The sequence below is a fragment of the Xyrauchen texanus genome, chromosome 33, assembly GCF_025860055.1.
Source record: "Xyrauchen texanus isolate HMW12.3.18 chromosome 33, RBS_HiC_50CHRs, whole genome shotgun sequence".
NCBI lineage: Eukaryota > Metazoa > Chordata > Actinopteri > Cypriniformes > Catostomidae > Xyrauchen > Xyrauchen texanus.
The window spans coordinates 16,327,231-16,352,962 of record NC_068308.1 but is presented as its reverse complement, the minus strand read 5'-3'; the positions used below and the strand labels follow the sequence as shown (position 1 = coordinate 16,352,962).

The 25,732-nt window shown below is 43.6% G+C and overlaps 1 protein-coding gene across 1 annotated transcript in view; it reads right to left on the bottom strand.

Annotated features, from left to right (window-relative positions):
* The window catches only part of dnah9 (dynein, axonemal, heavy chain 9), a 241,431-nt gene that overhangs the window by 90,936 nt on the left and 124,763 nt on the right, over positions 1-25,732 (bottom strand). Inside the window, exons 49-55 of the mRNA XM_052102818.1 lie at positions 20,540-20,800; positions 19,903-20,328; positions 19,009-19,128; positions 15,270-15,458; positions 12,567-12,802; positions 12,363-12,485; positions 3,185-3,389 (exon numbers count right to left, since the gene is read on the bottom strand). Coding sequence (XP_051958778.1) covers positions 3,185-3,389; positions 12,363-12,485; positions 12,567-12,802; positions 15,270-15,458; positions 19,009-19,128; positions 19,903-20,328; positions 20,540-20,800 — 1,560 coding nt within the window. The remainder of the gene's footprint in view (positions 1-3,184; positions 3,390-12,362; positions 12,486-12,566; positions 12,803-15,269; positions 15,459-19,008; positions 19,129-19,902; positions 20,329-20,539; positions 20,801-25,732) is intronic.

The following is a 25,732-nucleotide window of genomic DNA, read 5'->3' as shown; positions in this document are numbered from 1 at the left end:
GACCGAACTCCAGGCAGGTGTCGCTGACAGAGAACGCTTGGGGGAAATGCATACTTGGCAGCCCCCGGGGCCAGCTGTGTGCCAGCGTGTCTGTCCTGAGAGGAGCTCCTGTCAGGGACTACCAGAGCGTGCAGTGGGAGTTTTCCTGGGAGGCAAAGAGATCTATCTGTGCCATGCCGCATCAGTCCCAGATCAGCTGGACCGCCTGGAGGTGGAGGCTCCACTCTCCGCTGGGCAAAACTTTCCACGACAGCGCGTCCGCTGTCGTGTTGTGGTTGCCAGGGATGCGAGTCGCGGCTGACTCCAAAGGAGGAGATGGTGGGCGAGTTGTGACATATGACGAGAGCGCACGCCACCTTGGTAATTTATGTACGCTACCATCGTGGTGCTATCTGAACGGATCAAGACGTGCTTGCTCTGGATTAGTGGGAGAAACCTCCGTAGGGCAATAGCTACAGCAAGCAACTCTAGGCAGTTGATGTGCAAATGCAGCTGGGGTCCTGTCCAGGGAACAGCGGCAGCATGCCCATTGCACACTGTACCCCAACCCTGTTGAGAGGCATCTGTGGTGACCACGACACGTCTGGACACCTGCTGCAAGGGGCCTCCGGACTCAGTTGGCAGTAACTATGGCTGCTGTGTGCTTATTACCTAGCGACTAAAAAGGACTAAGTATGGCTTGTTTTGAGTTTTTGTTGCAAGTAAACTTAACGAGTTTCAAACGTCAGTTTAAATTTACACCAATTATGTTAGCTAGCTAGTTAATATATAGAAACGACACTTTGCATTTATAAAGTTAGAGATAGCTCAGCTAGTTTCGCAAGCTAGCAACCAAACTCCAACTCTGCCTAGTGACCAATGCTTACCTAGCAACTCTACCTCTGCTCATTCTGAGATCTTTTTGTCTAAAGTCGTTTCGTCTGAGGCTGTTTTGCCTGACGTTGGATAATGCAATTCCATAGACTTACTTGACAGAGATTTTCCTGATGTTTAATGTGTAATATAGAAGAACGCAAATGTGCAAGAAAGTTTTCTCTGGTTTTGTTATTTTCAAATACAGTGTATGCATTTTATGCCGTAAAACATGTTGAGAATGTTCATGTACAGTATGTTGAAGATACTTAAATATGTTCATAAAGATTAATATCTCTACATGTTTACCTTTCCCAGTACTTGTTGCAGTGTAGGAATAGTGGGTTAAGCAAGGGAAGTTTGAATACTGCATTGTGTTGCACACTTCTTGCATGCAGCAGGCTTTCAAGTAAGAAAAAAAAAGCGATATGAGTAATGGGGGGGTCTGTGCCCCAGTAGAGCTTTATGTCTAGCAATGTCCCTGACTAACATCCATGGAAAAAGAGCATAAGGGTTTCGAACAAGATGGTGATTGGTAGATGATGACAGAATTTTCTTTTTTTGGTTAACTAACCCTTTAATACATAATGTAACTCTGACAGTGACCAAACTTTTAGGAGCCTTCAGTCAACAGCAACAACAAATCACTGGACTATAAAAATAAAATGACAAACACTCGGTTCACAGATCTGGAACTTGCCATGTGACCTCTTATCAAAAAGGAGGAAAACATGGACATTAAACTATACAATCCTAATTAGTCAGTTATTAATGATTACATTTCCACTGGCATCTTGTGAATCTAATTACCCCATACATCGAAAACAAACAATTAACTAGCCAGCCGAACGTCTTATTATGAAAAAAAGTGAGATGTAGATTTACAATTTCAGGCATGTAAATATGCAACAAAAGAGTGACGTTAGTTAAGATCATTTTAGAGGAGCAGAATTCTCTAGCCCATTAGCCAAGACTGATGCCTAGAATAGTGCAGCTCTCCACGGATAACAGTGACATTTACTTGATCTAATGCCCTTCGCATATTGGCAATCTCAATGTGCAAGCAGTAATAAAATTGAAAAAAAAAAAAACACACAAGAAAACACACTGCACAACTTTGCTCACAGCAATAATACTGGTATTCTGTGATGTAAAATACGAGCAAGGAAATCTAAACAAACCAACATAAGAAAAAATTAATCCCTGTGGTGTGGTTGCATAAGATCTAATTATAAAATCTAGTAAACACAGGGCAAAGTATAACTAAAAGCACATGAAAACTACTCAGTTCTCTCAATGTTAAGGTACTGTAGGTGCTGAGGGATTGTCATGGTTTTCTTATAATTTTCAATACTAATTAAGATGATAAAAGAGTTCTGTATCATTTTTTCCTCCTCAGGATCTCAGATCCGTAGCGCTAATTAATCAAGCTTCATTGAGTAACATTTCAATTTACACCGAATGCCGCTGATGTGATGCACATCTCGAAATAAGCGCATTTTCATCCTGTCAGTTATTAAAAACACTTTTTCGGTTGGTTGCAATTTGTTAACAGATGAACATTTTCAGGTTCAGCTTAGACAGACAATTCAGAGAATGGAAATTAAGTAAAGCAAGAAGAGAAAAAGAAAGATCATAATGAACTGGTGACAAGTTGTCAGAACATGCTGTCTTAACCCTGACATTAGTTAATGCCTTTTTCCACAGAAATAGTAATTGTGAGATACAAGATACAAATGCTTTCTTGACCATTCAAAGCTAACTATTTAAATGTACTGGTAATACTGTATATGGTCAATATTTACATACACTATATATGCATTTCAAATAGTCTACATCAAAATTGCTCAATGAAAATGTGGGAAGACTATGCTAATTATACTGTATACAAAACTGCACAAAGTGGACCAATCATTAACGTTTTGTAAGTAAAGATGAGAATACAAAGCAGAACCCTGGGGACATGCAAGTGGTGTTTGCTTTATGATCAAATATTTAAATTTATATTGTGAAACTGGTGTGATTGACCATGCAGTCTGCCACTGTATAATTATCTTTGAGTTCAGCCAATCTAGACTCAGAAACTGAGGAATCAAATTAAGCTCAAAATCACCTTTCAAATACCCTCCAATTAGGTGGCATCTATTCCACTTAACTGTCCCTGCAATTAAGTGTGGAGAGAATGATCTAATATCAAAGAGCTTGTCCCTGCCATTAATGAAAGCCAGCCTGTGATGTTCTTCAGAGAATGTTTAAAATGAGGGAGCATATTGTTCCATCAGTCTAACTGGGAGATGCCTGTAAGGAGTCTGAATGTGAGCTATGCTAATACCTTGAGCTCCTCCAGATCGGGTCTTTCCATCCTGACCACGGCCGCCAGGAGTTGGTCCTCCAATCCATCCCGGGTAACTGTGAAGTTGACCAATGTGCACTGAGCCTGAAGCTCAGGTTGGTAGTGAGGGTTTGCCAGCTTGGTGTGAAGGATCAGACGAAAACTGGGGTTGTACTCACACTCCTTGTCTCCAATCTTTATGTAGCTATTGTGGATAAAAAAGAACCATCATGCAAGTGACTTTCTAAAAACCCCATGAAAGCCAAAATGTACTTGTGGGTTTTAGTCCATGTCTGTTAGCTTCAGCTTCTTTTCCACCATTGGGCCAAATGGTTCTCGTTGCAAAAACGCTCTGTTCCGTACTGATCCGGGCCACTGTTATGGTTCCTTTTACCACTGTGGTGCTTGAATTTACGTTACAAATACATAAGTTAGCAACGGCGAGGTAAGCATTAGAGCGAGTGCGCTATGGAGGATGATCTCTTATTTCAGTTTTTGGATTGCTTTTTAGCCTGGTTTTTTGCTAAAGCACAGAAACATCTAGTTCCCTTTACAAAAAGCTTCACTTTGATGCTGCGTTTTTGCTAAGCGCCACGGGGAACAATCTTGCATTGTGAGCAGCTGTGAATTTGTGTGAAACACGTCCATGAACATTGACCTGAATTTATAGCCTCGGCTGGTGAAGATCATTAGATGCACCTGTGGCCAGGCTATAAAATAGAGGCGTCACCAGCGTGTCGACAGATATTTTTCATTCAGAGCATACTATGCTGTGTGTCTCACAACCTGCTCAGAAAACTTTCTTCCCTCTTTGTTAGGAGTTAGAAATTGTTAGGCAGTGCGCAGAACTTTCTTACTTTTTCTCTCTGCTCTGAAAGAGATTATATATATATATAACTAAATAAAAAAAAAAAAAAAAAAGAGAGAGAATGACGGAGAAACGGGCAAATGATGCGTGTTTCCTTGTCAACGTCTCATGACGGACAAGGACACGCATGAGTTTTGCTTTGTTTGTTTGGGGAAGAGCACGCGGCTCTGGCGTTGGGGCGGGCGGTGCACGATTGTGACCTTCTTTCGGTCGGGATGCTTCGCTCTCGCCTAGCTTACTTCGAGAGCCAGCACCCGCACTTCATTCGTGGGGCTCTCGTATGGATCTGGCTGAGGAGCGAGAGACGGGTGCGTCCCTTTCGCTCGCTCTCTCCCCAGATCCGGCTGGTCCTTCTCGTGTTCTTGAAGCGCGCTCCGGCACCTCTTCAGTTCAGGAGGGGGACCTCGATTCCCTTGGGTCTATAGATTTCGAGTTACCCACATCAGAGCACTCAAAACATGATGCAAAATCCTCTGAGGAGTTACTCGATGTGGTTACTCGTGCTGTGGCCAGACTTCAATTAGACTGGCCACGTGACCAAGAAACCCCCAAACGCTCCAAATTAGAGGATTTCTGTCTGATGGCCAAGGGAAGGGAACACCTCATCAGTCCCTTCCCTTCTTTGATGAACTCCACGATGAGCTTGCTCTTGACGTCGTTATATTCGACTATCGTGGGTGCTGAGGCGCGAGGGTATTCAAGGATGCCGCCGGTCGAAGAGACACTTGCGGGTTCTCTCTCGCCGGGTTCGGCATCGTCCTTGAAAAAACCTGCTCTCCCCTCTAAGCCATGCAGGACTACCTCCATGCTAGTGGGGAGGGCTTATCAAGCGGCAGGTCAGGCTGGTGCTGCGCTGCACACCATGGCTGTGTTACAGGCGTACCAGGCTGACCTGCTAAAGGATCTGAGTGCGGGTAAAACTCTCGAAGAAGAGGCCTTTTCAGAGCTTCGTCGAGCTATGGATTTGTCTCTCCACGCGACCAAGCAGTCAGCCCGTGCCATTGGCCTGTCTATATCCGCTTTAGTCAGTACGGAGAGGCATTTATGGCTTAACCTGTCAGGCATCCGAGATAAGGACAGAGTTTTCTTAATCGATGCCCCGGTTTCGCCTTCTGGTCTCTTCGGAGACGCCATGAATACGGTTATCCAGATTCCAGGAGGCGAAAAGCCATGAGGAAGCCTTTGAGCAGTTTCTTCCTCGCCGCACTCAGGGGGCGGGGCCGTCGGCCACCCAGTCTCGCCCCGCTTCTGCTAGGAGAGAGGCTCAAAAACAGAGCGTGGCGAGTCGTGCTCCCCCTCGTAGGGACTGGGGACAGGCTCGTCGCACTCAGCAGCCGCCCAAGAAAGACCTCAGGGCTGTGATTTCTAAAAGAAAGAAGCCCTGACGTTCTTGTACCCAACTTTGTGAGGGTAGTTCCCTTCGGGACGGGGCGCGTGCATCATCCACTTCGGCCATCCCGGTACCCTCACGAAACCTCTTCACTCCCACCGCCTTTGGTGTTTCGGGTGATAGAGGCTTCCAACAAAGAGTTGGGTGTACCGTTGCTTCCTGCCTTAGTCCAGGACACAGAACACTCAACACCCCCTCAACAGGAAGTGTTGAAATTAGTACCCATCTCGTGGAAACTTCTGCCAGGTATTTCTATGTGGGTTCTGAAGACAGTAGAAAGAGGCTACAGAATTCAATTCGCTCGCCGCCCTCCGCGTTTCAATGGCGTGGTTCTCACTACCGTAAGACCGGAGCAGGCATGTCTACTGTGGAGAGAACTGCAAAATCTCTTGGCAAAAGGGGCCATAGAACCTGTTCCCCTTCCAGAGAAAGAGTCAGGCTATTACAGCAGATACTTCCTGGTTCCCAAGAAGGGTGGGGGGTTGTGTCCGATTCTAGATCTTCGAGGCTTGAACCGCTCGGTCAGGGTGTTCAAGTTCAAGATGCTAACTTTCAAGTCGGTCGTGTCTCAGATCCAACATCACGATTGGCTGGTCACGATCGATCTCATGGACGCATATTTCCATATTGGAATTCTGCCACAGCACAGGAAGTTCCTGAGGTTCGCTTTCGAGGGCGAAGCCTTCCAGTATCGGGTTCTTCCATTCGGCCTAGCCCTATCACCCTGCACATTCACGAAATGCATGGATGCAGCACTGGCTCCTTTGCGACTCCAGGGCATCTGAATTCTGAATTATTTAGACGACTGGCTGATACTAGCACAATCTCAAGAACTGGCAGTTCAGCACAGGGATATCGTCTTGGCTCATCTAGGTTCTCTGGGTCTGAGACTCAACGTCCAGAAGAGCGTTATTTCTCCAACCCAGGAAATTACCTATCTAGGGATTATATGGAACTCGATCACGATGCGGGCACAGTTGTCTCCCGCTCGTGTCAGCTCCATCCAGAACTCCCTGAGCAGTCTCAGGCTAGGTCAAAGTTGCACTGTTCATCAGTATCAACGAATACTAGGTCTCATGGCGTCTGCGTCCACGGTGATTCATTTGGGCCTTCTCCATATGAGACCGTTTCAGCTGTGGCTAAAAGCCAGGGGAATTCATCCAAGGGCCAGTCCCCTAAAGCAAATAATGGTTACGCGCTGAGCGCTTCGTTCCCTTTCTATGTGGCTCAGACCCCGGTTCCTTACCTTGGGTCCCACTCTCGGTGCGTCATATCGTCGCAGGATGCTAACGACAGACGCCTCCCTGACGGGTTGGGGTGCGATCTTAAGTGGTCGTCCAGCCCAAGGGGAATGGGAGGGTCATCAGCTCGATTGGCACATCAACTGCCTCAAGCTGATGGCGGTATTTCTGGCCCTGAAATACTTCCTCCGACATCTGAGAGGCTGCCATGTCCTTGTGCGGGTGGACAACACAGCAGCAGTCTCCTAACATAAACCGTCATGGAGGTCTACGCTCTCGCCACCTGAATTTGCTGGCGCGTCGGATTCTCCTTTGGGCCCAGGGCAAGCTCATGTCACTCAGGGCAATTTACATCCCTGGACGCCTAAATGTGGGAGCAGATTTGCTGTCCAGACAAAACATACTGAGGGGCGAGTGGAAACTCCACCCCGAGGTAGTACAACAAATTTGGGAGAAATTTTACAGAGCAGAAGTGGACCTCTTCAGCCTCTCAAGAGACTGCGTAATGTCCCTCTACTTCTCTCTGAGTCACCCAGCCCCCTGGGTCTGGACGCGATGGCGCATACATGGCCCAGAATGTGTCTGTATGCTTTTCCCCTGGTTTCTCTGCTCCCGGAGTCTTAGCCAGAGTTCAGCCAGCAAGGGTCTTGCCTCTTACTGATAGCGCCTCACTGGCCGAACAGGATTTGGTTCTCAGAAATTATATCTCTCCTCGACGGCTCGCCTTGGGCGATTCCGGACAGGAGGGACCTTCTGTCTCAGGCACAGGGGACGATATTTCATCCCCGGCCCGAATTGTGGAAACTTCATGTTTGGCCCCTGAAGGGTACCAACTGAGGAACACAGGGCTGTCGCCTGAAGTTATCGAGACCATTCTTAGTGCTAGGGCTCCCTCCACCAGAAGAATCTACACCAATAAATGGGGTGTCTTCGAAAAGTGGCGCAGTTTACATGGTGCAGATCCAGTTAACTGCCAAATAGTTTCAGTTCTGGACTTTCTGCAGGAAAAACTGTCAGCAGGCATATGCCCCGCTACTCTCAGGGTTTATGTGGCCACCATTTCGGCTTGCCACACCTTGATGGACGGGGCGCCTTTGGGGAGGCACCCTCTACTCGCTCGCTTCATTCGTGGAGCCAGGCGACTGAGGCCTCCTGTTAGGACCAGAACTCCCTCATGTGACTTAGCAATAGACTCCGAAACCCCCTTTGAACCTCTAGAGTCAGCGTCTGATAGACTTCTGACTCTCAAGCTGGTTTTTCTTGTGGTGATTACCTCTCTTAAGAGAATCGGGGATCTACAGGCTCTGTCTGTTTTGCCGGCCTGTTTAGAGTTTGCCCCAGGTATGGCCAAAGCTATCCTGCATCCTCATCCTGACTATCTTCCTAAGGTGCCTTTTTCGACACTACACCCTGTCACTCTGGAAGCCTTCTGCTCCCCGCCGTTTTTAACGCCGGAGCAGGAAAGTCTTCACGGACTCTGCCCAGTCTGTGCCCTTCAAACTTATGTCCACCGCACTAGCCAGTGGCGTAAGTCTGGGCAATGTTTGTCTGCTTTGGGGGCCGCAACAGGGGGGCAGCCGCTACCAAGCAGACTATGTCACATTGGGTGAGGGATGCTATTGCCCTGGCCTATGAGGCGCGCGGTCAAGCGTCGCCAGTAGGTGTCAGGGCTCACTCCAGCAGAGGGGTCGCCGCCTCTAAAGCCTTGGCTAGAGGGGTCCCTCTGCAGCAGGTTTGTGATGCGGCAGGCTGGTCCTCTCTGCACACATTCATCAGATTTTATAGTTTGGATGTTCATGCTACTCCGGGCTCTTACGTCCTTGAGTCGACATCCCAAGCTCATGCCTGAACGGGTTTGTGACGCGGCAGGCTGGTCCTCTCCGCTCACATTCATCAGTTTTTATGACAAGTTTTGTGTTGCGATAGGGTTCTCTTCGCACACATTCATCGAACTTTATGGGTTAGATGCTTTGCTACTCCGGGCTCTTATGCCCTTGAGTCAACATCTCAGCTCATGCCTGAACAAGTCTGTGATGCGGCAGGCTGGTCCTCTCCGCACACATTCATCAAAATTGAATGGTTTAGATGTTTATGCTACTACGGGCTCTTATGCCCTTGAGTCGACATCAAGCTCATGTCTGAGACCTCTCGCGCTTTGTGAGCACACTTCACAACCGTAGGGGTCCGGACAGCCCCAGTGCGGCGGCGTGGGTATTGCGTTCCTAGTAGCGCTTAGCAAAAGCGCAGCATCAAAGTGAAGCTTTTTGTAAAGGGAACGTCTCGGGTTACATGTGTAACCCTTGTTCCCTGAAAAAAGCGGAACGAGATGCTGCGCTTTTTTGCTGCACTGGGACGTCCCAGGACTGCTCTTCAGAAAAAGGTATATGTCTACACGCTGGTGACGCCTCTATTTTATAGCCTAGCCACAGGTGCATCTAATGATCTTCACCAGCCGAGGCTATAAATTCAGGTCAATGTTCATTGACGTGTTTCACACAAATTCACAGCTGCTCACAATGCAAGATTGTTCCCCGTGGCGCTTAGCAAAAGCGCAGCATCACGTTCCGCTTTTTTCAGGGAACAAGGGTTACACATGTAACCCGAGACGTTACTGTTGTAACCTCCATTCCCTGATGGAGGGAACGAGATGTTGTGTCGAATGAAGCATCACTAGGGGAATTCTTTGAAAGCCTTGGTTACCTCTGAACTTGAGAAAAGGCAAATGAGAAATTGGCAGACAAAATTTGCATGTCCCTCCCCCGGACATACGGGTATAAAAGGAAACAATCATGTGTCTGCCCATTCAGTTTTTGCACTGAGGAGGTTTCGGCCATAACAGTGGCTCGGTTCAGCGTCATGGCCGGGGGGACACAATGTCTCATTCCCTCCATCAGGGAACGGAGGTCACAACAGTAACCTAGACGTTCCCCGCCTATCGCTCACTTCAACGTTTTGTCGAATGAAGCGAAACTAGGGGTCCCTATTCAACCACTGCATGCACAGAACCGTGCTACTGATGCAGGTAGGCAGTTGCGTGCCAAGGCGACAGGCTGCCTCAGACTAAACGTACCCCTCCCCAATGCCCAAAAAAACAATCAAAAGCTTTTTAGGTTCCCGGCACCCCAAAGGGGGGAACAAAGTGACTTGCAAAGCATGGGATCAGGCTGCGCCAGCCGCACCTTTTCTCTTTCTATGTTTCTTGCATAGAGTTAAAGCAACTGCGGCCATCTTAACACTATCAAACACATCGGGGAAGGCATTATTTTCCAACTCCTATTCTTTCAGGGGGAAAAGACCATGCGGAGACCACCACCTGCCAAGGCTGGGGGAGGTAAAGAGTGGCAGAATACGTCACATGGGTTTTCAGGCCACATGTGGGAATGCCACGGTGGTAGATCCTACCTGCTGCGAGGGAGGAGTTGCTACAAACATGGCAACCGGGGGGAAGTGGGGACTGCACAAGGGAGACGTGGTTCAATGGAAAATTCACACAGGGGGATTAATCCACACAAGGGCCCATCCTGTGGAGCACCTATTCCAGTACAGAGTAATTTTAGTACCCGTAGTGGCTCATGGCATGCAGGGCGGACACGGCCTGTCCAGCGGCGCTGTAGGCTTTGGAGCTCAGTGATGACGTCATCCTACAAGCCTTGGAGTGGAGCACCGGGTGATCCCGCCAGATGCCGGTGTTCTCGGGACACAGGTGGATCACCACCGCTCTGTCCATCTGGGGGACCTGTCGAGTCTTCTGTGTTAGATGCCGGAACGCTCTCCGATGCAGCGGCAAACTAATCATCCAGCTCGGGGGGCTCGAGGGAGTAAGCAGACTGGCCGTGAGGCAAGCCGCTCTCACCTTGAGCCTGAACGGAAGTCAACTAGCGTGCTGGGGGGAAGGTGCTTTGTGGGGATCTACCCGGAAAAACCAAGCCATCCCCAAATCGTCTCCATCGCCAGCCGGGACATCCTCAAATCTGTGGGAAGAAGGAGCGACATGGGGGCGGCTGGAGTGGCGTTCCTCTTTAAGAAGGAAAGCCTTGACAGCAACGTTGCCATGGTGAGGTTCTCGCAGTGAGAACACGAACCATCCACAAATACTGCCTCGGTGTGATCACTGCCCAGACACACAGGGCAACATCTGGGACCGTCAGGAGCAGAGAGAAATCGACCGCATCCAGGAACTACACAGTATAAAGACACATCCTGAAAAGGACATTCAACGCTGTTGTGTATTGCTCATTTAGAGAAATTAAACTCTTTTACAGAAAAATATTCTCTTTTAGAAGCACTGTCAAAGCGCCTAGGGGCAAAGCTGCACTGCCATGCAGAGAAGGAGAAAGCCGCTGATATGCGCCCTAAATCCAACAGCATACACTCTACAGAGATGAGTGGAACAGTTAGTGACTGCTGCTTGCTGATCACATGCATGATTCCCTCCTTTTATACCTGTATGTCTGGGGGAGGGACATGCAAATTCTGTCTGCCAATTTCTCATCTGCCTTTTCTCAAGTTCAGAGGTAACAGAGGCCTTTAAAGAAGTCCCCTATTGTCACTTCATTCGACACAACATCGAAGTGAGCGATAGACGGGGAAAGGCATGCCCCATAGCGTAAAAAGGAAAGCAAAGAAAAAAGGAGAGAGTTTTAGCCTCATTTGCTGAGGCCTGCCACCGGACACAAACACATACAAGGTTAAAAGTTCCCAGACTAAAAAGAACTACCTAACAAAAAAAGGTGAGCATAACAGTTGTCATGAAATCATGAAAATACATTTTATTAACCTCACCATAGCAAATTTTGCCAGCTACCAAAACAAATGAGTTACCTTGGCGTTGGCAAATTGACCATCGTGAGTCGCAACGTATTAAAGCCATTCCACCAGCACAGTTGAGGAAGGTTAACCTTGCAAAGAAATCCAAGTGGAAATTCTACAGGAACTGTTCCTCACAGTGCTCAGAACCGTTTGGCCCATTGGTGGAAAAGGGGCTTCTGAGGCATTCTTTAGTTTATTTAGTGTAATCCTAAAAGTTGACAAAATATATTTTTTGCAGATACACATTTAAAATGTCTTTCTCTTCCAGCAAATAAAATAAATAAAAAAAGGTACCATACAAAGCTAAAACGCAGAAACTACGTTAACGCTGGGAATGGAGAAAACAGCGTAAACATTTTTTGATTGTCATGACAAATATGGATTATATCTCAGTAAAGATTTGAAGCCCATCTGTTACAGGATGAATCAAAGTCTAACACCATGTCCTGTTTTGATTATATGTCTAGTTACTGTTTTTAGCCTTTGCAGGGCAATAGTTATGACTTATTTTTTACTCAGGGGCATATACAAAACTCCTATTTTATTTTGTTTACATTTAAATAAAATGCTCTCTAGAATGATAATTTCCCTCCACCAAAACCATCTGCCACCAACTAGCGATAGCAAATAGCAAATCATGGTTCAAGTCTGTGACAGAAACTAAAGCTTTGGCCACATGAAAAAAAGATGATTCCTTCAATATGCCCCGCCCAAACGTCCTGTTTCAATAGGAAATATGTCAAGATGAACAAGAAAATGGCACTCAAAACATTTCATGGGGCCTTTAATAAAGAGTTGTTTGTGGAGGATAGTCATGTTCTGATACTATATATAGGTAAAACATTTAAATAATAAATCCAAAATTCTTACCATCCTTTCTTTATTGTTTCACGGCCAAGTAGCGGACTGAGAACCGGATCAACTGACTCTTCTAAATTCTCAATAAGGACGACTTCACCTACAGATAACGCTCTCTCAATGGAGTCCAAATATCTTTATAAGAATAAACAGATAGTAAAGTAACAAATGTTAATGAATCAAACTTATTTTTAGATATGGTATGCTTAGACCTACCCTCTCTGCCCGATCCTGATGATACGGAGGTTATCTCCATATTTGTTTTTTATCCATTTTATTCCCTGGAGTTGGGGATCCACCATTAGTGGCCATCGCTCACAGCTGGTGAGGATGGTGGCGTTCTCGGTTGACATTCTGTCTGCTGGCAGCCCCTCATTCTGCCAGACTGCAATATCAGCATCATCTGTCAACATGTTCAGGGGATCCAGGCCTGTAGTCACCGGGATTGGCACCTGTGGGGAATTAGAGAACTATTAGCAATGACACTGATATTGTATCAGCTCAACCCAAATGTGTTACACCCCAAAAAACGCTATTTTAAATTCACATAACGAGCTTATAATAAATACAATAAAAAATGTAAGTAACCGATAAAAAAAAAAAAAATGATTAATGGAACATTTGCTTGATCTTAAAGGTCCTGACAATCCAAAATCATAATGCATTTTAATTTATATTATTTTCAGTATTTTTAGTGTCAGTTTTGGGAGTGACTAATTAAAAACAACAGCAAAACAAACTTACTTACATATTGCAGAAGCGTGAAAGTAGATCAGCATAGTTTACAATACTGTGGCTTTTCCAGTAACAAGTTACCGTTCAGCCGTGTAGCATTGCAAAATGATGCAGTGATTAAAAAGTGAATATTTAGTTAAATTCTGCTGTTCATAACTATGTTTTCACATAGTTACAAATAAATTAGGGTGTATTCTAATATTTATTTATTTTTTGTTGTATTTACTGTAAATGTACAGTGGAAAGAAAAAGTATGTGAACCCATTGAAATTAGCTGGTTTTCTGCAATAATTGGTCATAAATCTGAACTCATCTTTATCAAAGTCACAAGTATAGAAAAATAATGTGCTTAAGCTAACAACACACAATCAATTATAATCTTTCATGTCTTTATCAAACACATCCCAATAAACATTTACAGTGCTGTGGAAAAAGTACATGAACCCTTGGATTTAATCACTGGTCGATCCTCATTTGGCAGCAATAACCTCAAACAATCATTTCCGGTTTAGACCTGCACAATGTTCAAAAGGAATTCTGGAACATTCTTCCTTACAGAATTGCTTCAGCTCCACAATATTCTTAGGATGTCTGGTGTGAACAGCTATCTTGAGGTCATTCCACAGCATCTTCATTGGGTTAAGGTCTGTGCTCTTACTGGGCCACTCCAAAATGGAATCTTCTTTTTTTTTAAGCCATTCTGTAGTGGATTAACTTCGATGTTTGGGGTCATTGTCCTGCTGCATCACCCAAATTCTACTGAGCTTCAGCTGGTGCACAGCCACCCTGATATTATCCTGTAGGATATCTTGATAAACTTGGAAATAAATATTTTCCTCGATGATGGCAAGCGGTCCAGACCCTAAAGCAGCGAAGTAGCCCCAAATAATGATGCTCCCTCCACTGTACTTTACCGCTGGGATGATGTTTTCATGTTGGCATATGGTGCCCTTTTTATGCCATATTTAGTGCTGCTCTGTGCTGCTGTGTTCTTCCCAAACAATTTAACCTTAGTTCAGTCCACAAAACATTTTCCTAGTAGCATTGTGAAGTGTTATGGTAGTCTTTGGCAAATTTCAGGAACACAGCAATCATTTAATTGAAAAGCAGCAGCGTCCATCATGGTATCCTGCCATGGACAGCATGCCTGTTAAAATGTTTTCCGTATATTAGATTCATGAACAGAGATGTTAACAATTTCCAGTGATTCCTTCACGTCTTTAGCAGTCACTATAGGGTTCTTTTTTTACCTCATTGAGCCTTCTGTGGTGTGCCCTTTGAGTCATCTTATCTGTATGGCCACTTCTAGAGAGAGTAGCCACATTACTAAATTGTCTCCATTTACAGACAATTTTTCTAACTGTGGACAGATTAATTTCTAAGCTTTGTGAGATAACCTTTGAACACTTTGCAGCTTTATGCAAAGCAACAATTCTTGATCATTCGTCTTCTGAGATCTCTTTTTTGCAAGGTATGGTCCATGTCATTAGATGCTTCTTGTGAATAGCAAACTCAAAATATTTGAGTGCTTTTAAAAGTCAAAGTAGCTCTAACCCACACCTCCAATCTGGTTTAATTAATTGGTTGCCAGGTTGCCAACTCCTGACTATAATTAGCTTTTGTTAATGTCATTAGCCTAGGTGTTCACATACTTTTTCCAACCTACACTGTGAATAATTTGTATGTTGTTCATTTAAACTGATTGAGTTTGTTCATTATTGTAATTTAGATGAAGATCAAACCATATTTTAAGACAAATTTATACATGAATGCAGTTAATTCCAAAGGGTTCACATACTTTTTATTTCCACTGTATCTTTTATACTGTCACCGTAATTAAGATTAATTGTTCAATGAATTGTTTTTGTGCCAGATTAAATACTGCTCAAATAAATAATCAGCTCAAATTGAATTATAAATTATAAAATTGTATAGTTATACTGTACAGTATACTTAAATAAAATACATCTCCCCCTAAGTAACTCCAAGGATTTTAGCTACATTTGATTAGTAGTTTGTGGTGTAGCTACAGTAACTACTTTTTAAAGAGTAGCTTTACTGAATTTTAACTATCAGTAAAGTATGATTAGGTTGTAGCTTGGAAAATGACACTTTCAAAGTAAAATATTTACTACAGACAGATCGTGATTCAGTTGCAGCACAAACAGGCATCAGTAACTGGACCTTGAGTTGACTGAGGTAGGGCCTCCAGGTGTTGTCCATCAGCTCAAGGCGGTAACGTTTTGTGAAATAGCCCAGATAAGAAACAAATGCTGTGATGAGGAGCACATCCCCACACAGAGTCCTCTCCTGAAGCTTGAAGTTATTCACTGCTTCAGCCCAACGCACTTTCTCAGAAGCAAGGCCTCCAACCTGAGAGCAGAAAACAGATTGAACTTCAGTAACTGAGAGATGTGCATTATGGATATTAACAATAGAGTCTTTCACACAGAACTTAAATGGACAAGTAATGGACAATAAACTGTGATGGTACAGTTTATGTTGTTGCCCTTATACCACAGTTAAAAATATTTTCAAAAATGTCTCAAAGACATAAAATATAAACAAAATCTTTTATGCACCAATCATTGCAGCTGAAAGCCCCACATAGGCAAAAATGTTTGATTTGACCTTAGGCAGTTTTCTTCAAAATGAATTTTTTTTTGTCTGTGAGCTTGCTTTGGTGAATATTCCAATGTCATGTCTAAGATGTTAAGAAGAAAATATGCAGTCCAGCAGAAAAAGCATGATAAACAAATCATCAGAAAAATATATGTTATAGACTATTGGTGATAAAATGTTTTATATCACGAAAAGGGTGGAATCTCATATTTTGAATGACTCAGAGAACAAGCTATTTGATGAAACAATGGGAGTGATCAAAAGTAACAATCAATATCAGTATAATTCAATATTTGTTGTGGCCACCACTGCAGTCCATCTCCTCATGGACTGCATCTGATTTGCCAGTTCTTACTGTGAGATGTTACTCTACTCTTCCACCAAGGCACTTGCAAGTTCCAGGACATTTCTGTGGGGAATGGCCCTAGCACTCACCATCCGATCCAATAGGTCCAAGATTGAGATCCGGGCTCTTCGCTGGCCATGGCAGAACACTGACATTCCTGTCTTGCAGGAAATCACACAAAGTACGAGCAGTATGGCTGGTGGCATTGACATGCGTGAGGGTCATGTCAGGATGAGCCTGCCGGAAGGGTACCACATGAGGGAAGAGGATGTCTTCCCTGTAATGCAAAGCATTGAGATTGCCTGCAATGACAACAAGCTCAGTCCGATGATGCTGTGACACACCACTCCAGACCATGATGGATCCTCCACCTCAAAATCGATCCCACTCCAGAGTCCAGCCCTCGGTTTAACGCTCATTCCTTTAAAGATAAACATGAGTCCGACCATCACCCCTGGTGAGACAAAACCGTGACTCGTCAGTGAAGAGCACTTTTTGCCAGTCCTGTCTGGGTAGGTTTATGCCCATAGGCGAAATTGTTGCCGGTGATGTCTGGTAAGGACCTGCCTTACAACAGGCCTACAAGCCCTCAGTCCAGCCTCTCTCAGCCTATTACGGACAGTCTGAGCACTTATAAAGGGATTGTGCATTCCTGGTGTAACTCGGGCGGTTGATGTTGTTGCCATCCTGTACCTGTCCCACAGGTGTGATATTCGGATGTACCAATCCTGTGCAGGTGTTGTTACATGTGGTCTGCCACTGTGAGGATGATTAGCTATCCTTCCTGTCTCCCTGTATCGCTATATTAGGCGTCTCAAAGTATGGTCATTGCAATTTATTGCCAAGGCCACATCTGCAGTCCTCATGCCTCCATTCAGCATGCCTAAAGCACGTTCACACAGATGAGCAGGGACCCTGGGCATCTTTCTTTTGCAAGCTCTCTTTAGTAGCAAGCTCTCTTTAGTGTCCTAAGTTTTTATAACTATGACCTTAATTACCTACCATCTGTAAGCTGTTAGTGTCTTAATGACCGTTCCACTGGCAAATGTTCATTAATTGTTTATGGTTCATTGAAAAAGCATGGAAATCATTGTTTAAACCCTTTACAATAAAGATCTGTAAAGTTATTTAGATTTTTACAAAATTATCTTTAAAATACAGTGTCCTGAAAAAGGGATGATTCTTTTTTTTTTTTTTATCAGTATATATATAAATACATTGGTGGCCAAAAGTTTGGAATATTGTACAGATTTTACAAAGTACACTATATTATTTTTAAAGAAATTGGTACTTTTAATCACCTACGTGGCATTCAACTGATCACAATGTATAGTCAGGACATTAATAACATAAAAATTACTATTACAATTGGATTATTTTTTTTTAGAACTTCTTAAACTACAAAGAATTCTCATCAAAAAATCCTCCATGTGCAGCAATGACAGCTTTGCAGATCCTTGACATTCTAGCTGTCAGTTTGTCCAGATACTCAGGTGACATTTCACCCTGCACTTCCTGTAGCACTTCCCATAGATGTGGCTGTCTTGTTGGGCACATCTCACGCACCATACAGTCTTGCTGATCCCACAAAAGCTCAATAGGGTTAAGATCCATAACACTCTTTTCCAATTATCTGTTGCCCAATGTCTGTGTTTCTTTGCCCGCTCTAACCTTTTCTATTTGTTTTTTCTTTGCAATTCTTCTCATAAGGCCTGCACCCCTGTGTCTACGCTTTACTGTTGTACATGAAACTGGTGTTGAGTGGGTAGAATTCAATGAAGCTGTCAGCTGAGGACATGTGAAGCATCTGTTTCTCAAACTAGAGACTCTGATGTACTTATCCTCTTGTTTAGTTGTCCATCTGGCCTTCCACATCTCTTTCTGTACTTGTTAGAGGCAGTTGTCCTTTGTCTTTGAAGACAGTAGTGTACACCTTTGTATGAAATCTTACATTTTTTGGCAATTTCAAGCATTGTATATCCTTCATTCCTGAAAACAATGATTGAGTTTCTAAAGAAAGCGCTTTCTTTTTGACCTATTATTGATACATGCCAGGCTATAGCATACTGTGGCAGCTAAAAAACAAACACAAAGACAATGATAAGCTTAATTTAACAAACCAAATAGCTTTCAACTGTGCTTGATATAAGGACAAGGGATTTTCTAGTACCAAATTAGCAATTTAGCATGATTACTCAAGGATAAGGTATTGGAGTGATGGAACATTTTACTTTCTGTTCATCATAAGGTTGTACACATATACAATATTAATTATGAATAATTTGAGTCTTTTTTTTAAATATATTTCTAAAAAAATTGATTTATTTTTTTGCAATTAGGCAACAGTATGTGTGAATTCTGAGCTTTTATATTTTGAGTTTGAAAAATTGCAGGCAGCAGCCAAAAAATGCACCAGAGTTTAAAAGGTTTGTGCACAGACAAAGTAAGCACTCATTCAGTAGGTTGATTTCCCTGAAAAACAGGGAACTACTGGTGCAGTAATAACACACTTTACTTTAAGCACTATGCTACACCCTCCCTCGGCATAGATCTCTCTTGTTAAGGTCACTTTAAGACCATTCCTGGTCAAGTTAGAATTTTTCCCAGATCAAACAATAATTTTCATGAATCACTACCGACAGTGTGCTTTGTTGCTGTGTTTGTTTGTGTGATTTCCTGCTGACATTTTATAACTGCATGCTTGAACAGACAGCATAGATTACTTTTTCCATTTTTTTTTTGTGCCAATTTTTAATTAATATTCAGACTTTGTTGTTCTCTTTTTTTTGCTTGCCTATCTAGTTTTTTGTTAATTAGGATACAAAACACCAGCTATGGGTTTAATTTGAAATGTATGCATATAGAGTTGATCAGTGCAGGTATTTAAGTACTCCTAGGGGAGAATACAGAGCTGATGCCTGTGTTTGTGTGTGTGGGGGGTGGGTGGAGACTCACTAGACGGTTGGCAAGAGTGATGGTGCGTGCTGTGGTCTCAGCATCCTGTTGGCACTTCAGCTTGTCTGATGTGGCTTTCTCAAACTTTGCAGTCAGCTTTGCCAAGTTCTCATTAAGATGCTTTTAGGAGAAAGGGACGGAGTATGTAAGAGAGAGAGAGAGAGAGAGAGAGAGAGAGAGACAGGTAATTCAGATTTTAAACAGTTACCTAAAGACTGTTCAAACAAGTGGTTAAAATGTGAAAAATGGCATATCTTGTGTATGTATATGAAGTTTGAAATCTACTTACAGAGTATTTTAGAAAGAATGTTTTTTTTTTCTTAAATGTTGTTTGGAATGATATATAACCAATTAAAATAATCGGTCATTAAAAATGATCACTGAAATCAAAATTATGTGATCATTCATTCACCCACACATTCCAAAACGGATCACTTTCTTTCTTCCGTGGAACACAAAAGAAAATGTTAGGCAGAACGACCATTCACTTTTATTGTATGGAGAAATACAAAAAAGATTAAAAGAAAGTTAATGGTGACTGAGGTTGTCATTCTGCCTAAAATTTCCTTTTGTGTTCCTCTGAAGTAAAGGTCATACAGGTTTGGAACAACATGAGGCTGAGGGAATTATCACAAAATTAAAAAAAAAAAAAAAAACTTTCCCTTTTAAAGGTGTTTTTCAGGCACAGCATGAAGTCCAAATTAATGTCTGCTGCCAAATAATATAGTTTATTAGCATAACTGTAGGTTACAGCATACTGTTGTGAATACATTGGCTTTTTTACAATGGCTTTAAATGTGGCCCATCCTTTCATATTTCAGAATCTGATCTATTAATTTTACATTCAGGAAACTATAGAAAAGTAAAAAAATATAGAATGGTATGGTGACTTACATTGATTTTTGCTTTGATGACGGCAAGTTTCTCCTGTGCAGCGGCGAGTTCTGCATTGGCCTTGCTCAGGGCTTGTCTCTTGGGCTCTACCTCACAGTAAACCTCGTAAAACTTTACAATGTTGACGACCCAGGAGCAGAGGCCTGCCGCAGCATTTGACTTCGCTGCTATCAACTCAGGCTTAAATTCTGGGTCTTCCAGGTAAGGCCGGATGGCTTTAAGACAGTTCTCATGAATGTTTTCTTTTTTGAAATTTATTAAGGAATCTAGGAAGGCATCGACCTTGGCCATCATAACCTTTGCAGCCTTCCAGCTACGGTCCTTTGGTACTCGACCCCCAGGGGCTGCGAGCACCATGACAGCAGCTGTTACGTTGGTTACAGCAACTACGGGGCTGCCAAAAGACTTCAATTCTGTCAGGTTGTTCTAAACAGAAGAAATTAAATAAAGAAAACAAGATAAATATATAGCTAGCAAACGTGTGACCCCCTCAGGGTTTTGAGTAAAATTAATTTTGAGCCATGTGTAACTTTCAAAAGAAAAAAAAATATTGTGATTATTAACTGTTACATTTAGAGTTACAGAGATTTTTTCAGTAAAATTCATTTGAAGATGCATATGTATGATGATAACTGACCTTGTTGAGAGTGTTCAAAGCCTCTTGAGCTGCTATGAGTGCAGGTTCAGCTTTAGCCAGGTCCTCTTCACAGTCTCGCTGTGTCCTGGTCACCTCCTCAGCGATGATAGCTACCTTCTGCTCCTCTTCATCAGCCACTGCCTTTTCCCGGGCCACCTTCTCTGTCTCCACCCCCACCACCTGGATCAGTTTGTCCGCATTCTCATTCTTCAGCTGTAAGTCCACTTCCTGTGCCGCTAGTTTGGCCTTCAGGTCATCCACCTAAGTGATTGCAAAAGTCAACAGTTGAAGTTCATTGTTGGTATAAGGTACATGTAGATCTAACAAAAATAGATTTACACAACCAGTCAAAGGTACATACAGATTTTTATTATAAATTCTATGATAAACATTACTATTACTATTGTACTTTTAGTACAAATAATTAATTAACAAGTAACTAAAAAGCAATTCAAAGCAAGAAAAAACAGAAATGACAATATGGAAATTACGTATTTACCAAACAAATATAAATAAATAAATAAAAATAAATAAAAATCTAAATTAATGTTTAAGATTCATAAAAGAAGCCTACTGTATATTAGAACATTGTACAATCTAGGTATTTTCTCAAACAACTTCATGATGTATCCACCTGGGATGCTTTAACTGAAATTACTGAAGAAATTACAATGTATGTTGGCTACTTGTGCGATCCTTTTCCTTTACTTGTCCACACATTCATTCTAAATAAATAAATACTTGTTATATTTGTAAATAAATAAGCTCAATTTATATTGTCTAAATTTCAATAGTAAAATAATATTTGATTCTTAACAGGCCCTGCATGTGATGTATTTATTATCTAAAATAACATCTGTAGCTAATTAACCAATTGCATCACCTGTATTTTGAAAAACAGGGTATTTGAAGTCATTGTTAAACCATATTTGGCGTGATATGATTTTATCAGAGAAATGAGTGCTCTAAGTTTTAATTGATAAATGGCAATCACTCTAGAGCAAGAAAAAATGGAAATAACTACTGTTTACAGAGATAGGACAAATTCATACCGTTTAGTAAACTACTTTCTGAATTAATTACGCCTTTAGTACTTGTTTTCTGCACCAAACATTGGAAAAGCCAATAAGAATATAAAATTGGAATGAATAAAAATAAATGGGCAAAATATGCAATTAGCTCTAAAACTATTCTCAGAAACAATTTCAAGGATTATGTAGTTCCTAAACCAAACAAATTCTGAAAGTTCTACAGCAAAACACCTCAAACTCTTCTCAAATCGGTTTCCTTTTTTTTAGCCTGCAAATGAGCTGATTAGCCTTAAGAAAATGAGACGATAGGGATTAACTGCCCTCGAGGTAGCAAAACAGCACAATACCCACAAAATCAAGTTGCTATTATGTGGGCAATTATACTGATGAATAGGAGGGAAAGATGATGGAGAACTAATTGCCCAGAAAGCACAGTTAGAAAGCATACATAAACCCCTCTTCAACTGAGTTTTTCCCTCTCTGCTCCCCAAACTATATGAAACAGCTATAATGATCCCTCTTTAGTCTAAGAAAAAAATAATAAGCATCTGCACACGGACTTAGCAAGTTTAGATCAAAGAATATCAGTCTAATTTACCTGTTTCATGTGACGTCACAATATGACCGCACCGCCATGTATGTGACCAAAATTCCATACACCGTACCTTCATTGTGGGATGTGAAAAAGTCGGCTACATTTTTGTTTCTATTTATAAATCATGAAAAGGTGATACTGGTATTTACTTTTTTCTCCCCAATTTGGAATGCCCAATTCCCAATGCGCTCTAAGTTCTCATGGTGAAGTAGTGACTTGCCTCAGTCCGGGTGGTGTAGGACGAATCTCAGTAGCCTCCGCGTCTGAGACTGTCAATCCACGCATCTTATCATATGGCTTGTTGAGCGCATTACCACGGAGACATAGCTCATGTGGAGGCTTCACGGTATTCTCTGCGGCATTCACACACAACTCACCATGTGCCCCCAGAGAGCAAGAACCACACATTATAGCGACCATGAGGAGGTTAACCCATGTGACTCTTCCCACCCTAGCAACTGGGCCAATTTGGTTGATTAGGATACCTGGCTGGAGTCACTCAGCATGCCCTGGATTCAAACTTGGGACACGCGGGGTGGTAGTCAGCTTCTTTACTCACTGAGATACCCAGGCCCGATACTGGTGTTTACTTAACATAGCCAAAATTTTATTTTTCTTTCAATAATGTTTTATATTTCAAGTGACACAGATTAATTTAGCCTAAGTCAAGCAGTGGTGAAGGGGAAGAACACAAATAAAACATTTTCTTTGCTCATTTATTAAGAGATGTCAGTTATCTATACATATGTCAATTATATTTATAACATCAACGAATTGGATACATTTAAACCGGAAATGCACAGGATGATGTTCCCTTATCAAAAGCTGCACTTAATGCTGCGCTTGATTCAGCGCTTTGGGAATGTCTTTTAGGAGTGACCAGCTGTGAATATGTGTGCAACACATCAATAAAATTGACTAGAATTTATAGCCTCTGTTGGTGACATCATCAGAATGTGCCAGTACCAGGGCTATAAATAGATTTGCCACAGTTGCATCGTCAGGTCTTTTGTCTTCAGAACACTCTGTGATGTGTTGTGCTTCTCAAGCCTCTCAAACTCTTTATTTTCCTCTGATAGAAGTTAGATTTGTCAGGCAGTGTGCAGAAATCTTTTTCTTCTTTCTTCTATCACTTAATTGTGAAAGACAAAGAAAAAATTTGCGATAAACAAAGCAGATGGTGAGTGTTTCCCTGTTTACACCATATGGCTAAATCGGACACACACCAGTTTTGTTTTGTTTGTTTGGGGCAAGAGCACACTGCTCTTGCGTTGGAGCGAGGTGGGTGTGAGCATTGTGAGCTGCTCTCAGTGAAGATGCTGCGCACTCATCTCACTTTTTCCAAGAGCCAGCCCCCAACATTTTGTCGTGGGGCTCACATATGGATCTGGCTGAGGAGCGAGAGACAGGTTTGTCCCTATCACTCAATCCCTCTCCAACCTGTCCCTCGCATGATCTCGAAGTGTGCCTCAGCGCCTCTTCAGTTCATGAGAGGGATGATGAATCTCTTGGGGCCGCGGAATCTGAGTTGCCTACCTCTGAGCATTCTTCGTGTTATTACAAAACGGTTGAGGAATTGCTCGAGGTGGTTACTCGTGCGGTGGCCAGATTACAATTAGACTGGCTGCATGAACAAGAGACCCCCAAACATTCAAATTTAGAAGACAGATTTCTGTCTGGTGGCTGGGGAAAGGGAACTCAAAATCAGTCTCTCCCTTCTTTGATGACCTCCATGACGAGTTGACTCGTTCATGGGGGAAACCTTATACTTCCCGTATCTTTGTGTCCTCGATGTCGACATATTCGACTATCATGGGTGCTAAGGTTCGGGGGTATACGGTGATGCCACGGGTAGAAGAGACGCTCGCAGTCTGAGCCTGACGCAAAGAGGTCCGCTACGCATTCCCGGATACCGTGAGCGGAAAAAAACCCTGCCCCCCCCCCCACGGCTACTTGATTGGTTCCGCGGGCATGTGTGCCTCTCACAGCCGCACCCCCCTCCGGTTCCTTTCTTCCCGGACGTGCATGATGAGTTGAGTAAGCCGCTTACTGCCTGAAAATGGCTTCCTCGCTCCAACGCTCTCACTACACTCGACGGTGGAGTGGCCCCAGACTGCTTCCGCCCTGCATGCCATGGCCCCTCCAGCAACCAACACCAGGCCAAGGCACTTCAAAACTTGCCCAATGACCAATCGCGCCCCCCGGGCCACGGAGGTGAGAAGCGCCGGCACTCGAATGGGCGATGGCCACCCTTGTGGTCCAGAAACGTAATCTATGGACTGGACCAGGTTGAAATACAGGAGGAAGACAAAGCACGCTTTCTCGAACGCCCCCAGCTCAGTCCATTCGGTGGCACCGTTGACGACTCTGCCCAGCAGTTCTCAGTGGTGAAGAAGCAGACGGATGCCATTTTACACATCCTGCCCCGCCGCAAACCTGCCGCCATGGGCCATGCCCCATCTGCTCGCCGAGGGCATCCTCCTGCGGCTTAAAAAAAAAACCAAGAGTGGGCCCAGCTGTCAGCCCTAGCGTCAAGCACCCCGCAGGAAGCGCACGCCCCCCGTCTCATGGACCCCTTGAGGACCTGGAAGGCTCCCAAGCGCTCCTGAGACGGACGACCCAGAGATCGAGACGTTTGCTCCGGAACTGGCAAACAGACCACCCAATTACACAATTCTAAAACTTTGGTAACTGAAAGAGGTGGAATGTATGCATCTAACTCCATGGTACGTGGAGTTGTCTGTTCTGGCTTGGTTGCTGCAATGTGCCTCTGTTATCAGGCAAAATCTGAGAAGGTGCATTTTCTAGGCAGCACAGGGATATTGCACAGTGTTTTCAGGTCTAGAAATACAGCATTCTGGAGTATTTTTGATAATAAATCATGTAGTGCATGAATATAGTGTTGCCTAAGAATTATGTCGATTTGATGAATTAAATCGACATAATTTTATTATATCAGATGTGTCTGGTGCGGATTATCAGCTGTGGTGCCATCAACATGTGCTGACATTCAAGAATTGTTTGTCTACAAAGCCCTGTTATTATAATTATCTAAAGATATATGAATTGTATCGGCCCTCCACCACTACATCCCCCGGTGGAGGGCCGGGAAGAGAACTTTCAGTTAAAGGTATGTTTTGCACATTTTTCAATAATAGAGCAATTTCCTCTTTATGGGTCACCTGGCCTGCAAATGCCGTTCTCACGGCACTCTGCCACCACACCTCAACAGTCCCGGCATGCTGGACGCGGATCCCCCCGCCCTCAGCCCCACAACTGTTCCCTGGCCGGCTGGTTCTAACGAGTCCAGAGGACGCCTCTACCGGACCTCCTCCTCAGTCACTAATCCGCCCCCTTCCGGGTGTGCGGAGCAAAGTAAGTGCTTAGAGTACGCGTCCTCGCCTCCTGACACCGTACTACCTGCTCCGCCCCGCTGCGAAGCCCAGCCGGGTACGTAAAAAATAATCGTCCCCTTGGTGCCCCTAGCACGGAGCTTGGATGCATGGCTTTCACTTCTCAACCAGTCACGCTGGCTGGACCCATCATCGCGGGTGTCCGCTTTACCGC